The following is a 17,029-nucleotide window of genomic DNA, read 5'->3' as shown; positions in this document are numbered from 1 at the left end:
AGTCTATCACCCTCAGCAAATAACAACTGGCATGCATAAAATGTGGGAAGTGAGGGATCCTTGTGGAGAAATTCATACGAGAATTCCCGTAAGAGAATTCACAGGAGAGCCATTAAGCCAAGAGGCAGAGTGGGCAGATGAGAGGTGAGCCAGTGCAGGCTCTAAGTTCACAGGCCCTGGTTTCCCGCTTCCATCAAAGGGTCACGTATCACACCACTTCCCACTGCCTGGAACTCATGCCCATTTCACATCAGGCCCACAGGTAGGGCTATTGTTGTCTGCCTTTTATGGAGTAGCTGGACTCTTTGGGTATCTCTCATTTGAAAATAAGAATTCAACTCCTGACAAATCCTTCCTTCCCAGGGCACTTTATACATCACTCTTCACATGACAACTATGCAATAGATTGCTTGACATTTAAATGTTTGAAATGAAATGGAAATTAATAATTAACATCTGCCTCTTTAATCTTCACTGTGCCTGTGGTGACGGTTTTGATCCTGTTGTTGAAAAGTCATTACAAATTATTTCAAAGGCTGGGGAGATGGCTTAGCAATTAAGGTATTTGCCTGCGAAACCTAAGGACCCAGGTTCGATTCCCTAGGATCTATGTAAGCCCAATGCACAAGGTGACACATGCTTCTGGAGTTTGTTTGCACTGGCTCTTTCTCCCTCTTTCTCTCTCTCACTCAAATAATTAAAATAAGTTTAACAATTATTTTAAAAATGCTTTAGAGGGCTGGAGGAATGGCTTAGCTGTTAAGGTGTTTGCCTGCAAAGCCAAAGGACCCAGGTTCGATTCCCAGAGACCTATGTTAGCCAGATGCACAAGGTGGCGCATGCGTCTGGAGTTGGTTTTCAGTGGTTGGAAGCCCTGGTGTGCCCATTCTCTCTCTCTCTCCCTCTTTCTCTCTCTCCCTCTTTCTTTCTCTCTGTTAAATAAACTTTTAAAAAAATTTAAAAAAATTAAATGCTTTAGAATATCCCACTTTGTATTGTTCTTTTAAAATGGCTTCTAGATGCAAAAATTGATTGGAAGATCGTTGTGTTGAAGAACTGGTTGCTCAGACCTCAGGAGCGGGGCTGCTCAAGAGGGTGGTAATCATAGAGAGATATGGAAGGTCCTGGAGACTCTGAGAGAAGGAGGACCCCATGTCTCCTTCCCTGCGCTAGTCCCAAAAGAAACATTCAGCCAGTCTTCCTTTGAACATTCATAGAGATTTGACTCTAGGGGGCTAATGTCATCTGTGAGAAAGAAGCTGGTGATAGACGGCAGAGAAACCGAAGAACACAGAGGACTTGTGAAAACTTCTTCAGAGGTGCCGAGAAAGATTACCAAGGGTGTCTAATAGGTCCACTGAGGGGGGAGCTCAAAAACTTTTAGCCCCTCCAGACCCAGTAATAGCACCATTATGTCCAGTAGCATGACAACTGACCGCCAAGGGCTTAGAGCTGTCAATAAGAAATCACCTCTCTTCCCTTCCCAGCTGAGATATAAACACAGGAGTCAGACAGAGAACATCAGCACTGCTTCCCCTGAAACAAATTGGAGTGTATTTTTTTTTTTTTAGAGCTGCAGCCGAGTGGGTTTGCTGGACCTCTCCAGACATCCCCCACAGAGAGGCACCCTACCACACGGCAGAGACAAACAGGACACAGAAAAGAAATCCAGAAGTAGCTGAGCTGGATGTGTGCCCTGTTCCTTCTGGAACAATCCAAGGGAGGTGCATCAGTGGCTAAGAGTGGTATGTTAGTTGATGTCCCTCCACATAGATGCATCATTAGTCCCACTTCAAGTAGACACAAGAGAGATTTGGGTTAGTCACCAACCCTAATGGTTCCCCCTAACACAATGACAAAAGGTGTAAGACTATTAAAGATAGGCAGTGGAGGAGTAGGGCGTCACCCTGGACAGAAGTGAGTCCCTCAAGGAAATAAGGCAGCATAGGGAGAGAGAGATAGACTAGAAGGAAAGAGCAGAGTCACAGAGGAAAGAACAGGTGTTGTGAGAAAGAAGGAATGAGAAACCTAGAAGGAGAGGTGCTGCTGTTAAGGGGTAAGAGACAGTTCAGGATCCCTTGGCCAGGAGGCTGGGGAGATGGCTCAGTGGTTAAATGTACTCGCTTATAAAGCCTGCTGGCCCAGGTTCAACTGCCCAGCACCCACATAAAGTCATAGACAAAAAGTGGTACAGGTGTCTGGTGTTCAATTACAGCAGAAAGAGACCCATACACACAAACATATGCAAATACGTAAATTCAGGGGGAAGAAAAGATCCCTTGGGCAGGTCTAGATGGTGACAATGAAGTAGAAATGATTAGAATAGAATAAGCCCACAGGACTCAGCATGGTGGTGCACGCCTTTAATCCCAGCACTCTGGAGGCAGAGGCAGGAGGCTCACTGTGAGTTCGAGGCCACCCTGAGACTACGTAGTGAATTCCAGGTTGGCCTGGGCTAGAGTGAGACCCTACCTTGTAAAACAAAAAAAAAAAGAAAGAAAGAAAGAAAGAAAGAAAGAAAGAAAGAAAGAAAGAAAGAAAGAAAGAAAGAAAGAACAAGCCCAAACTGTAAAGACAAGTTGTCCATGTAGCATTTAGAAGTGCCTGGAATGTTAACCGCATGAAATGGTTAAGTCTGGTCGGTGAATGTGGCAAAAATAGCAGGAAGGCTGGCAGGTCATTGTGGTAAAGGACCAACCAACCCACCCACGGGTGGCTCCGACCTCAGAGGTGGGGCTTGCTCAGGAGGGTGGCAAATCCGGGATTCTGGAGAGCCAAGAGCCCTCTGGGAGAAGAAGGATTCCACATACATCTCCTCTCCCACAGGGTCTGCAAAAGGAACGTTTGGCCAAGCTCACCCTCTCCATACAGCATCACGTCTTCTTGGCTGAACGTTCCCAAAATGTCTTTGTAAAACTGCTTGATGGATTTTATTGTACACTGACTGCTGGACTCAGCAACCGGAATTTTACTCTGTTATTTCCATGAAATTGTTTCCCCCCTCCCACCAAAAAATTAGCAATATCCATCTAATGAGAAAATGCATTTCCGCTGATGATTTAATAGTTTCACTCCACTGGTGGAAATAAGTATCATTACAGAAACCATTTATTTGATTGTTTCTAAGTATCAGACATTTGTTATTCTAAGATTTTTATATATGCATACATATAACTGTACACAATATGTGATATATAAATACATAGACCATTTTAAATATATTTTATTTATTTCTTTATTTGAGAGAGGAGGATGAAAGAGAGAGAGGGAGAGAATGGGCCCACCAGGGCTTCCATCCACTGCAAACAAACTCCAGATGCATGCGCCCCCTTGTGCATCTGGCTTACGTAGGTCCTGGGGAATCGAACAGGGATCCTTTGGCTTTGCAGGCAAACGGTTTAACCGCTAAGCCATCCCTCCAGCCCCTCATCACTGATATTTGTCGATCTGCTTGGTTGTCAAGCTCACATGCCTCCTCTTGGTGCTTTGGAATTAGCTCTTCCAGAAGTCGTAGAAGACAGCCCGTGAGTCTTTTCCATGGAACCCCATATATTTTTCTCTTAGATATTTTCCTTTAGGTAGGATTCCCCACTGGCTACAGAACAGAACCCACGGTCAGCGGGTTACTCCCAGCTCCCCCTCAACCTTACTTCATCCCTTTCTTCCCCTTCCCAACCTTCCGTTCTCTCTAGTGCAACCCACCAAGCTTTTGTTCATTTCCTATCCATTCCCTCCCTCCCTCCCTCCCTCCCTCCCTCCCTCCCTCCCTCCCTCCCTCTCTCTCTCTCTCTCTCTCCCTCTCTCTCCATCTCTAACTTCAAGCAGCCACCTACCTTGCACCTCTCGGTTCAGCACCGCCCCACCCCCTAACATTCCCCCAGACATAGCTGCTCTGTCCCGCAGCCTTGGAAGACCTGTTATCCTCATTAAGAGCCGCTGGCAAATAAAAATGCATTGACAGTCTGGAGAGCGCTCGTTGTTGTTGGAACTGAGCCAACTGCCGGAGTTTGACTGGAACCCATACAGACTGGGCAGTCACACGGCAGGTCCAGGAAATCCCCAAGTTCTATTAATTACAGAGTAAGTTCCTGACGATGTTTGGTAATGTATTCCTTAAGTTCTGAATTTCTTAATTGCGTTTCTGTTTAAAAAAAGAAAGAAAGAAAGAAAGAAAGAAAGAAAGAAAGAAAGAAAGAAAGAAAGAAAGAAAAGTTTGCTCCCAATGTAGAAAGCCTAAGGTTAGAGTTTGCTAACAAAAATTATGTGGTGGTGGTTTGGGTTGTTTTTGTTGTTGTTGTTGTTTTTCGAGGTAGGGTCTCACTCTAGCCCAGGCTGACCTGGAATTCACTATGGAGTCTCAAGGTGGCCTTGAACTCATGGTGATCATCCTACCTCTGCCTCCTGAGTGCTGGGATTAAAGGCGTGCACCACCACACCTGGCGTATGTAGTATTGTTTTTTTAACGCTTTAAAAGGCAGAGGAGTAACATTAATGTCACCTGTTGATCTGCATCTTCTCTGATCTACTTCTAAATCTTTCCAAGCTCTCTTAATCCTTATCAAGGCTTTATAGCAAATGTTTATTATAGAAAAATGTATTAGAATGCGAAATGTACCAGTGGTAATCTCGGTTCACATTTTTAGCTGCCCCCCCCCCCAGCCTTTTCATTTACAGACACTGAAAATTATATGGATGCTTCATATGTATTTTAAACAGCCAGTGGTAGAGGTGTGTGGTTTCGTTTGAGGCCCAAATGTGCATTACCCTCCTTTTCCGTGGAAGCTACTTGCTTTGTAAGGCAGAGCAAGGAGACGGAGAAAACACTTTCCAGACAGAAATGACAGCCCGGGAAAGGGAAGGTAGCAAGCCGGTCCTTGCTGGTCTTCATTCTAAAGGAAAAGCAGGCATGGGATGGTGGAGTGTCTCCATGCTACACTATTATGTCTTGCTGGCCTTCCCTTCCCTGTCTCCTGCACCCCAACTCCTGCACCCTAAAAGCCTGTTGTGGATAAAAGCTGCTGGAGGGCTGGAGAGATTGCTTAGTGGTTAAGGTGCTTGCCTGTGAAGCCTAAGGACCCAGATTCCATTCCCCAGGACCCACATAAGCCAGATGCACTAGATGGCGAATGCATCTGGAGGTCGTTTCCTGTGGCTGGAGACCCTGGCGGGTCCATTCTCTCCCCCACCCCCATCCCACCCCGCTCCCTCTTTCAAATAAATAATTAAATAAATAAAAGTCTTTAAAAATAAATAAAAAGCTGCTGGAATTCCTTGATTCAACTACAGCCAAGAGGAAATCCAAGTATCAGGTGCTTCTGAACCAGTCTTTGCACTGTGGGCTTTCTCCTCCTCCTCTTCCTCCTCCTCCTCCCCCTCCCCCCTCCCCCCCCCTCCTCCTTCTTCTTCTTTTTCCCCATCGTGTGATCAGTAGCCTTTTCATGTATACAATGGATTAAGTAGGCTTTTCTGGACGGGACTTGGAACTATCACACAAAGATTTATTTCTGTGTGATCATTACAAATGATGACTGACAGACAGCTACCTTACACAGGAAGTGTGGATTTGTTGGCCTGCTCCTGAGTGTGCGGCCGCCTGGGTAAGGCTGCCAAGTTAGTGATTAACAATGAACAAAGAGCTGTGGCAGCAACCACTGTGTTTTGTTTTGTTTTAATCTCCCACATAACTGACAGCGGCCATGCGTGCCCGTCTCTTTCTTGTGGATAGGCTATTGGTCACCAAATCTTTCCTGACCTGAATGGACACAATGTCCAAATATGCCAGGTAGCACAAACCCTGTGTATCTTGTTTTCCCCCTATCCATACTTTACAGTTGAATCTGAAATAACCCACACAAGCTCATGTTTTTTAAAGAATATTTTATTTATTTATTTATGACAGAGAGAGAGAGAGAGATTGAGAACGAGAATGGGTACCCCAGGGCGAACTCCAGACGCATGTGCCACCTTGTGCATCTGACTTCCGTGGGTTCCAGAGAGTCGAACCTGGGTCCTTAGGCTTCATAGACAAGTGCCTTAACTGCTAAGCCATCTCCCCAGCTCACAAAGGCTGGTGGTACTATTTTGGTAGGCTATAGAACCTTTAGGAGATAGGTCCTAACTGGAGGAAGTAGATTACTGGAGGCTGGCCTTTGAAGGTTACAGCCCAGACCCTTGTTCCAGCCCAACTCCCTGCCTCCTGCTCCACTGTCATATGAACACCCCCCACCACACACTCCTGGGACCGTGAACTGAGCTGTCTCCTTCGTGTCCTTCCTCACCATGAGGGGCTGAGTGTTCTCTAACCGTGAGCCACAGTAAATAATTCCTCCCTCAAGTTATCACTGTCAGGCATTCTATCACAGTAATGCAAAAGTAGCTACTATGCATATAGCATACCTATAATAAGGTTCATCTATAAATTAGGCATAGTGAGGAATTAATAAGAATTAATGATAAAACAGAGCTGTTGCAATAACTTACTGTAATAAAATTGCCAGGATTGCCACTCCTTGTGTGTCAAGAGCCTGGTTAATTATGATTATTTGATCATAAGCACTGTGGTGGCTCTTTAATTGGTCTGATCGCCACGACGTCTATGAGGTGACTCACATTTAGGAATACAGCAGGGATATGTTGGACAACAGAGTGGACTTACGTCCTAGCCAGGACGTAGGACATGGCACAACACTTTATCAAACCTCACGCCACTCACAACAGCATGCTAATTTAAAACTTAGGAATTATATATTTCTGGAATTTTCCACCTCAAATTTTCAGACCATGTTTGACCATGGGAGTAACTGAAAGCCTAAAAAGCAAACCTGCAGATAAAGGGGTGCTACGACAGAGTGCCTGGAAATTACCAGATTCGAGATTGCATTTTTATTTTAAATTTCGTTTATCATTTTTATTTATTTACTTGAGAGCGATAGATAGAGAAAGAGGCAGCTAGAGAGAGAGAATGGGCGTGCCAGGGCCACCAGCCACTGCAAACGAACTCCAGACATGGGCGCCCCCTTGTGCATCTGGCTAACGAGGGTCCTGGGGAATCGAGCCTTGAACCAGGGTCTGTAGGCTTCACAGGCAAGTGCTTAACTGCTAAGTCATCTCTCCAGCCCTTATTTTATTTTTAAATATTTTATTTATTTAGTTAAGAGAGAGGGAGAAAGAAAGACAGAATGAGCACGCCAGGGCCTCGAGCCACTACAAACAAACTCCAGATGCATGTGCCATCTTGAGCATATGAGTCCTAGGAAATCAAACTCAGGACGAAACACTTTGTAAGCAAGCGCCTTAACCGCTGAGCCATCTCTCCAGCCCCGAGTTTGCATTTTTAACGCATGTTTTCTGTAATTTTGGCAAGCATCCCTACAAGGCTGACAGCACCCCTCACCTTACAGATTAGAAACACGAAGATCAGAATGGCTAGGCAGTCTGCCCAAGGACACGCGGTTGGAACGGAGACTAGGCTGAGATTCTAACCAAAGTTCTTCTGACTCCAAAGCTATTATGCTACATACCTTCAGGTGTTTATTCTCCTGTTTCCATTGTCAGAACTCTGCTTATGTGGATTTGAACAATTCTAAATGCTTGGTGGATCCTGAAGACTGAGGAATTATGTTCCTGTGTTCACTGCTAAAGTAGTGACAGAGTACCCGGAATATTGTGTTTAATGGACTTAAATACTTAGTAAGCTCCCACCATGTTGGGACAAACTACACTGTGGAGTCAGAGACCACCCTGAGCTGGGCCATTCCCTCATCTTGGAGTGGAAAGGAAAGAGAGTGAGGTGTGAGGACCTTTGAATGTCCCTGATTTACTGGGCAGGCCCCCAAATGGAGTGAACTGGGACAACACCCGGGCCTGAACAAGGAGGACTTAAAACATGGCAGTTACACAGACAGTGGCTCACAGCCACATGTGAACGTGAGCCTGCGCAGAACGGGCCCTTTCAGGAACTGCGCGCTGCACATCTGTGCCGAGCTAAGATTCAGGCTGCCGGACTTCCCAGTGAATCACAGCGACCTTTCGTCGGTAACACCTGCGCCTGGCCTCTGGCTTTGCAGCGGATGTCCTAGAGGCACCGACAGCCGTTTTCGGATGTCGTAAAGTTGATTTCGCCAGCAGAGCCTCAACCCTACCTAGCTGAATCTAATTTTTAGCAATTTAGGAAAGTTTTCCTGAAACATTTTCCGGAAACATAATTTCAAGTGTATGGAGAAGTCATAAGAAAGGCATAGTGAATAACCGAATACCTTTCACTTGGGACATGGTGAGCTCTGTGGGCCAAATTCAACCCTGTGAAAGTGACATGTATTGGAATACACACATATACTCACTTCTACACTGTCTAGTTATAGTGAAAGGGTTGAGTTATTTTTAAAGCACTCACCATGTGGCCTACAAGGTATAAACTATTTCCTATCTGACCCTTTACTGAGAATGTTTACTGACCCTGTCTAAACTCACCATTTGCTTTATCTCTGTCTCCATACAGACAGGCATGTATATTTATTCCTCTTTATTCCTCCCTGCCTCCCTCTTTCTCTGTATTCCTGTCTCCTGCCCTTCTTTCCTCTTCCCATATGTGCACACACACACGTGCGTGCACACACACACACACACGCACATGCACACATACACACACACACACACACAGAGAAGTTTACCTGAACCATTTGAAAGTTATGTTGTAGACATAATTCACCATTAAATAATTCAGATGTAGGTTTAAAAATAAAGACATTTTGTTAAATAACTACATTATTATCATTACACTTAAAAAGTTAAAACTCAGTCAACAATAGCATTCAATACATATCCATATTTATATTTAATATATATTGGGTTTTTTAGGTAGAGTCTCATGCTAATCCAGGGTGGCCTGGAATTCACTATGTAGTCTCAGGCTGGCCTTGAACTCACAACAATCCTTCTACCTCAGCTTCCTAAGTGCTGGGATTAAAGGCATGTGCTACCACTCCCAGCTATTATTTTTCTTTTCACAATTTTTATTAACATTTTCCATGATTATAAAAAATATCACATGGTAATAACCTCCCTCCCTCCCACACTTTCCCCTTTGAAATTCTATTCTTCATCATATTACCTCCCCATCTCAGTCATTGTAGTTATATATATACAATACCAACCTATTAAGTACCCTCCTCCCTTCCTTTCTCTTCCCTTTATGTCTCCTTTTTAACTTACTGGCCTCTGCTACTAAGTATTTTCTTTTTTTATGTACTTATATTTTATAATTTTATTTATTTATTGGCAAGCAGAGTGAGATATAAGAAGACAAAGTGAATGGGCATGCCAAGGTCTCCAGCTACTACAAACAGACTCCAGATGCATACTCAATTTTGTGTATCTAGCATTACATGGGAAGTGGGAAAATCAAACTCAGGTCATTAGGCTCTGCAGACAAGTGCCTTACCTGCTGAACTATATCTCTATCCCAATGCACTGACTTTTTTTTTTTTAAGGGTTTTGTTTTACACAGCAAGAAAAAATATTGAGAGCAAAAATACAAGGTCTCCATATTAAAACCCCATAACCCACCATTAAAATCTTAATTAAGAGATGGAGAGATGGGTTAGTAGTTAAGGCACTTGTCTGCAAAGCCAAAGGACCTATGTTTGATTCCCCAAGACTCACATAAGCCATATGGACAAGGTGGCACATATGTCTGGAGTTTTTTGCAGTGTGCCCAGCTATTTTTTTCTTTTTAGAATGTAGGGTCCAATCAAAGCTCATTCATTGTATTTGGTCAGCATGTCTCTTTAATCAACAATTCCTTTTTCATGACGATGATGGTTTTGTCCTTTTAAAAAGTTGCATTAAAATTACTACAATCTAGTAGGTTTCTTAGCTCTGTGCTAGTAAGAGCTAACTATAATAGTTACTGTAGTAAATCCCAGCATCTCCCACTTCTTGCCCTCCCTGCCCTGCTGGGATTGAGACACTGTTAGATGGTTTGGCTCTGAACTTGAGATACAAAGATGTGGCTTTTGCTTGAAACTGTAAGTGTGGAGACATCTCGGTGCACAGAGAAAGCACGTTTGTGTAATTAAAAGCACAGTCCTTCTCGCCTGTGCAGTGGCTGGCCTCCTTAGCTCTTGGCTGGGTGGCTCTTCCTTCTGGCTTTGCTCCTGACTGGGACCTGGCTCCCCTCCAGCATCATTAGGTTACGGCAAGGAGGCTGGAAACAGACCTGCAGTTATTTAAATCTCCCAACCCAAATTGTTCCTGCTGGCTGCCGCGCAAAGCCCATGTGGGTTTAGGCGGTGTGCTCAACAGTGCACGGAGTTCTGGGGTGCGTGTGTGCATCTGGGAACACACCTCCTCGTCTGCCCTGAGTATCTGGGGTGCCACCGGCGTGCACCTCCTGTGGTCCTATGTGAGAGAAAGCGGGCCTGTCTTTCATTGTGGCCTCTGATGGTTTCTAGAGAGCATCACTGGCTTTCCTCTGGGTAAGAGACCCTCAGCTTCCATTCAAAGGATACTGGCATGCCCTTGTGAAGGCTGGTTGGAGCATCTGTACTAAGTCACTGCCCTGGTGTGGAGTTGCTTTGCCCAGCACCAGGTCTGTGCACTCTTCCTGAAATGCAGACTTGCGGGGGGGGGGGGGGGGCGTGTGGAATATGACATCCTCACGATTGTTCAAGCATGAGAGCCAGCAGTGCTTTTGAGAAATCAGACCCTAATAATAATAATAGGCTGGACTGTGTCTTGGTGGGAGGCAGGCAGGAAAGAGGAAAATCAAAGATAATTAGAAAGGGCAAAGGAAAAAGAGAATTAAAGTGGCAATTTCAGGAAGGCAGACTTAGAACAAGGACCAGGAAATTAGAGGGGAGGGAACGGAAGTAGCGGTTTGGGGACTTTTCATCTCTGGACAAACCTCATCTCCATCTTTGTGATGGGATAACTGGGAAGTGAGCTTTGCTGAGAGGCTGGGTGTGATGGGGAACCGCTCTGTCAGATGGAGACAACAGAACCTGCCTTATATGGTTGGTTGGGGGCTAAAAGAGAATCCACATATGTGCTCAGAACAGACCAGGCACATGGAAGTAGCCAGGGCATGCAAGCTACACGAGGCTCTTCTATGTTATAACCGCCTTCTAGAATGCACTAACGCCTTCTCTGAACTTGAACCTGCCTTCCTGACTTAGGGCTGATCGATAAAATCTAAGTATTAGCTCTCTTCTTTATAAGAAGATTGGCTAGTGAGCTTTAATTCTCAAAGTACCATCCTGGCTTATAAAAATATTGTAGCAAAGCCAGGTGTGGTGGCTCACGCCTTTAATCCCAGCACTCAGGAGGCACAGGTAGGAGGATCGCCATGAGTTTGAGGCTACCCAGAGACTACATAGTGAGTTCCAGGTCAGCCTGAGCTAGAGTGAGACCCTACCTCAGAAAACAAAAGATATGTGTGTGTGTGTGTGTGTGTGTGTGTGTGTGTGTGTGTGTGTGTGTGTAGTAGCAACATCTATACAATCTATGCTTATAAATATGCCAAAAATGTTACGTACTGTCTTTCATTCTTTTTTCCTCATTTTTCTTACTAATCATTTATAAGAAAACATGACAACTGAATATCATCACAGATTCTTCATCTTCTAGTAGCTTCTCCCACTGCAATGGGAATAACCAAGTTCCAAGGAAGAATCTGATTTTTGTTTTGCTTTTGTGTGTGTGTGTGTGTGTGTTTTGAGGTAAGATCTCAGTCTAGCTCAGGCTGACTTGGGTTTCACTATATAGTCTCAGGGTGGCCTCAAACTCATGGTGATCCTCCTACCTCTGCCTCCCGAGTGCTGGGATTACAGGTGTGCACCACCATGCTGGACTCTGTTTTATTGTTTTTGTTTTTTATTGAGGTAGGGTCTCATTCTAGCCCAGGCTGCCCTGGAATTCACTATGTAGCCTCAGGTGACCTTGAACTCACAATGATTCTCCTACCTCTGCTTCCAGAGTGCTGGGATGAAAGGCGTGTGCCACCAGGCCCAGCTAGAATCTGGGTCTTGATGTCTGGGAAGCAGTGTGGTCCAGTGAGGAGGTCTGGGGACTGAGTAAAGACAAGTGTATCAGGACCAGGTAGATCTAGAAGCAGTAGGAAGGCAAGTTGCTACATCCAAGTTCACTAGCAATGGGTTGGGAAAAGGAGAAATGAAAAAAAATCCAAACCGGGCGTGGTGGCGCACGCCTTTAATCCCAGCACTCGGGAGGCAGAGGTAGGAGGATCACCGTGAGTTCAAGGCCACCCTGAGACCCCATAGTGAATTCCAGGTCAGCCTGAGCTAGAGTGAGACCCTACCTCAAAAAAAAAAAAATCCAAAATCACTCATTTCACATATGATGACTGAAAAAACTGTAACAGAGCAACTTTATGTAAAGGAAAGATACTATGTTTAAATTTAATCATGAACTTGGCATACTCATGCCTATACTTCTAGCATTTGGGAGGCCTATTCAGTGGAGCACCATGAGTTTGAGGTCTGCCGGAGCTACATAGTTGAGTTCCACAGATGACCATGAAAAAAAAAATCATATCTCCTGGGTCAGGATGTACAGGGGGAGGGGGGCATGTGAATTAATATAGTAGGTGCAGCTCTGAAGAATGTTGGGTGCATATGATAATCAAGTAACAAACACAATAGCAAGCATGGGAAGGTTCGTAACTTACTGCTATTACTCTCAACGTGTAGAGCCCAAGTATGCTAATTTATTTATTACTGCATGAAAAAGTACCAAATCACAAATCAGCAGCACCATTTGTTCCTTCTCTTTTTCTGTAGATTAGCTTTTGGATAGGGGAAGACAAGGTCTTTGCTCAGAGTATGGCATGATTTCAGACGCTTGTGGGGACGAATTCCTGAGCATCTTCCACTCGCCTCGTGCCACTCAATCAAATTCAAGTCTTTATAGCTGTAAGAACTCAGTGCCAGGAGGAACTCTGATGTCCGTTTAAGAGCTCCCCTAATTATATCAAATCCCTTCAGATAATCTTTCTCTTGATTAACTCAGAGCCAGTTGGTGAGTGCCCTGACCTCATTGTATGCACAGGTCTCGCTCCTTCACTGGAAGATATTCCTGGGGTCTTCTTCCTGCACGCTGGGTGGTGAGAAATTCTATCCTTTCCATTCCCTTTGAACGGTGCAGCCTGAACCCCATAGTTACCCCCGTCAGTTGAGATGTGCGCAGCAGTTGCTTACAGCATTCTGGGATGGTGGTGGGTGTCACTGATGTGACTCCTAGAAGTGACATTTTCTTTCTTTTTTATTTATTTATTTATTTATTTATTTATTTATTAGTTATGGGACACAGTGTGTATACAGCCATGTTGGTACCATCGTTAGCCTCCTCCCTCCCTCCACAGGAACCCTCCTCGTTGGGGAATGTGGGCCATGCATTATACGGTTGGCCATCATTTATGGGTAAGAGGCAACGTCTCTGTGCATAATGACCCAACATGTGGCTCTAACAACCTTTCCACCCCTCTTCTGCAAATTTCGCTGAGCCGTGCTGGGTTCGTTTTATGTCTACTTCAGTGATTGAAATCTTGGGAGCCTCTGTGTCTTTGGATCTCTGGTTTGGTAGGAGTTGAGCATTCTCTGTGTCTATCTCCTTCACCCTTGTGCTGGTACCAGGTTCACCAAGAAAGCAGCACTCTTGCTCATTTCCCCAGTTACTCTTGGTTTCTACTGGGGCCCTGGTGAGGCGCGGTGGGCTGATTCTCTCCTTAGGATCTGTGTCCAGTCCATCTGAAAAAGAGAAGGAAACATTTTCTGTAGTTTTTTTTTTTTTTTTTTTTTTTAACTGGTAGGGTCAGTCGGTACCTTCATAGGGCTTCTAGGAGGAGGCAATTAGATGCTTGCAGCTAATAAACCTGTTGATGGATTATCCTGGAATTCTCAAAGGATGGCCCACAATTTTGGTTAAAAAAAAAAATGGTAGTCCCTTTTAGAAATGTTCATGCCTTCCTAGGACTCACAGTAGATGACCAGCCCACGTCAATCACCATCTAGCTTGCCCCTCTGCCAGTTCAAAGTAAGTATGTCCCTAAAGAGTAATGCCCACTTTGAGAAGGGTCTTTTTATTATCCTTATTATTTTTTTGTTAGAAAACAAAGTAATGAATTTTATGATGACATTTCCATACATTGACTTATTATACTTTGTTCTTACCCTCCTTAATGTCCTTCCCCACCCCCCTTCTTTGCTGGTTCCCTCCTACCCCCATATAGTCAAGAGAGCGCCTTAGGACATATGTGACATGAAAGGGCAAAGAGGGAGATATTTCTGTTATTGCTATTCTTTTATTGTCATTGTTTTTGTTTTCTCAAGCCAGGCTGACCCAGAGCCCATGCTAATAAGCCCGAGGCTGGCCTCAAATCACAGTGGTCTTCCTACCTCGGCCTCCTGAGTGCTGAGATTAAAGGCATGTGCCACCACACCCAGCTTCTTCTTTTGTTTTTAATTTAATTTATAGCCCACAGGAACTATGTCAGCCAAAATTCATAGCAAATATATGTAGGGTGTAAATTACATAAAGAATATATTTTAGATCAGTTAAGAAAAACTGGAGAGATGGCTCAGTAGTTAATAGGCTTGCTTGCAAAGCCTGAAGGCCTGGGTTTGATTGCACAGTATCCACGTAAAGCCAGATGCACAAAGTGGTACCTGTGCCTGGAGTTCGTTTGCAATGGCAAGAAGCTCTGGCGTGCCCATTCTCTGTCTCTCCCTCTCTCTCCTTGCAAAAATAAATAATAAATAAATAAATGAAAAACTTCCTGAAGAGGAGGATATCTCTTGGGTAACAAAATTGTTTTATTATTTTTGTATAATATATTGTATAAATATATTTTATATATTTTTCTATTTTTTAAAATATATTTTATGTATTTGAGAAAGAGAGAGATAGACAGGGAGAGAATGGGCACACCAGGGCCTCCAGCCACTGTAAGAGAACTCCAGACACATGCGTCACCTTGTGCATCTGGCTTACATGGGTCCTGCGGAATCGAAGCAGGATCTTTTGGCTTTGCAGGCAGACACCTTAATCATTAAGCCATCCCTCCAGCCCTATATATTGGTTTTTTGAGGTAGAGTCTTCAGCTCAGGCTGACCTGGAATTCACTATGTAGTCTCAGGGTGGCCTCAAACTCACAATGATCCTCCTACCTCTGCCTCCCAAGTGCTGGGATTAAAGGCGTTCGCCACCACGCCAGGTTTGAATCATATTTTTTTTAATTTATTTATTTGAGAGTGACAGACACAGAGAGAAAGACAGATAGAGGGAGAGAGAGAGAGTGGGCGTGCCAGGGCTTCCAGCCTCTGCAAACGAACTCCAGACGCCCCCTTGTGCATCTGGCTAATGTGGGACCTGGGGAACCGAGCCTCGAACCGGGTCCTTAGGCTTCACAGGCAAGCGCTTAACCGCTAAGCCATCTCTCCAGCCCATTGAATCATATTTTTAAGGTATCCATTGGTATCAAATTAAAAGCAATAAGACACGGGCAAAGAAATTTGGCAGTGGAAAATACTTGGCTTTTTTAAAGTACTTTTCCCCCCAAAAAGTTCTTCTCTACAATGCATTTTCCTTGTCATTGTATACAGACGTGTCAGGCTAGAAGGAAAACATGCATTTGGCATGCTGCGGCTCTGGAAGTCTCTAGTGTCTGTTTATTCTCGCATTTCCTAACAAACTATAATTTTGTTATGAGACACACCATTATTTAGATGTGACTGAAGCGGGCTCAAAGGCTGGCATCGCAATGGTAATTTTGAGAGGCACTGATTCATAAAGCTGATCTAAAATAATGAACACGCGGATTTATTTTTTTTTCTTCCCTCCAGGACAATGTCATCTTATTCTTGAGAGGGTGTAAAGAGCTTGGCCTTAAAGAATCTCAACTCTTTGACCCAAGTGATCTCCAGGATACGTCCAGCAGAGTCACAGTCAAGTGAGTAAGGCATGATTTATGCTCAAGGGAACCCCTCAATGGTTTGACTGACAGTTTTGTGATGCTGTCGAAAGTCTGGGTATTCATAATGAAATAAAAATGTGGAGGTAGGCGGAAAACTTCCCGAACAAGGCATACTGTTCCTCACTTTGACTCTGACTTAACAGAAGTTTGCTTTGTTCAAATGCAATAGTTATTCACAGGAAACTAGAATTTTAAAAGGAGGGAAAATTTTTAAGTAACCATTTACAGAGAGGCTAGAGGGAAACATGGACAGAATCTGTGTGTCCAAGACAAGAATCTTTTATTAGCTCCAATCAGGCATTCAGACAGACTGCAGACTAGGTAACAGAGTGAACTCTGACCTCTGCCGATTATGCAAGGGGAGCATTAGCTGGTGGGGACTCTCTCCTTCCTCTACTTTGCAACTGTTTCTCACACGTGTTGGTCACCAGGCTTTGAGGCCATAGCTGACTATATCCTACATATTTGTCACCAAAGAATTCTTGAACTAGAATGGGTTTCTGTGACCAGAATAATAAGATACATCTACATGAGATGGAATTTCTGTATCATAGACATTCTGCACACCTGCTGAATTCACATAAAACATTCTCCACTTTATTCAAACACTATTTAGCATGAATATGTTTTGGCAATAAGCTGAGAGCTTATTGTATGGTGACGGAACTCTGGAGGTAGTTTCTGTGGACTGGTAATGGGGTCATTTTGTTTTGTTTGATTTTATTTTATTTTACTTATTTTGGTTTTCCGAGGTAGGGTCTCACTCTAGCCCAGGCTGACCTGGAATTCACTATGCAGTCTCAGGGTGGCCTCGATTTGATGGCTATCCTCCTATCTCTGCCTCCTGAGTGCTAGGATTAAAGGCATGCGCCACCATACCCAGCTCATTTTATCATGGAAGAAACAATGGAAAAAGGGAGAGAAGGAAATATTCAGAGGTGTTCCTTTGGTTCTGTTTGTTGGTCTTGATTTCAACAATACTAGTAATCATGTAAAATAGAAACTACGGAATGAAATAAAGTTGTGGTGTTTACACTGGAT

The 17,029-nt window shown here is 44.1% G+C and overlaps 1 protein-coding gene across 6 annotated transcripts in view; it reads left to right on the top strand.

Moving 5' to 3' along the window:
• The window catches only part of Limch1 (LIM and calponin homology domains 1), a 398,796-nt gene that overhangs the window by 269,857 nt on the left and 111,910 nt on the right, over window positions 1-17,029 (top strand). For all 6 annotated transcript variants that reach the window (XM_045130433.1, XM_045130435.1, XM_045130434.1 and 3 more), the window contains exon 4: window positions 15,858-15,964. In XM_045130433.1, coding sequence (XP_044986368.1) covers window positions 15,858-15,964 — 107 coding nt within the window. The remainder of the gene's footprint in view (window positions 1-15,857; window positions 15,965-17,029) is intronic.

The sequence above is a fragment of the Jaculus jaculus genome, chromosome 11, assembly GCF_020740685.1.
Source record: "Jaculus jaculus isolate mJacJac1 chromosome 11, mJacJac1.mat.Y.cur, whole genome shotgun sequence".
NCBI classification, from domain to species: domain Eukaryota; kingdom Metazoa; phylum Chordata; class Mammalia; order Rodentia; family Dipodidae; genus Jaculus; species Jaculus jaculus.
Note: the sequence above shows the minus strand (reverse complement) of the source record. Positions and strands in the feature narration are given on the sequence as shown.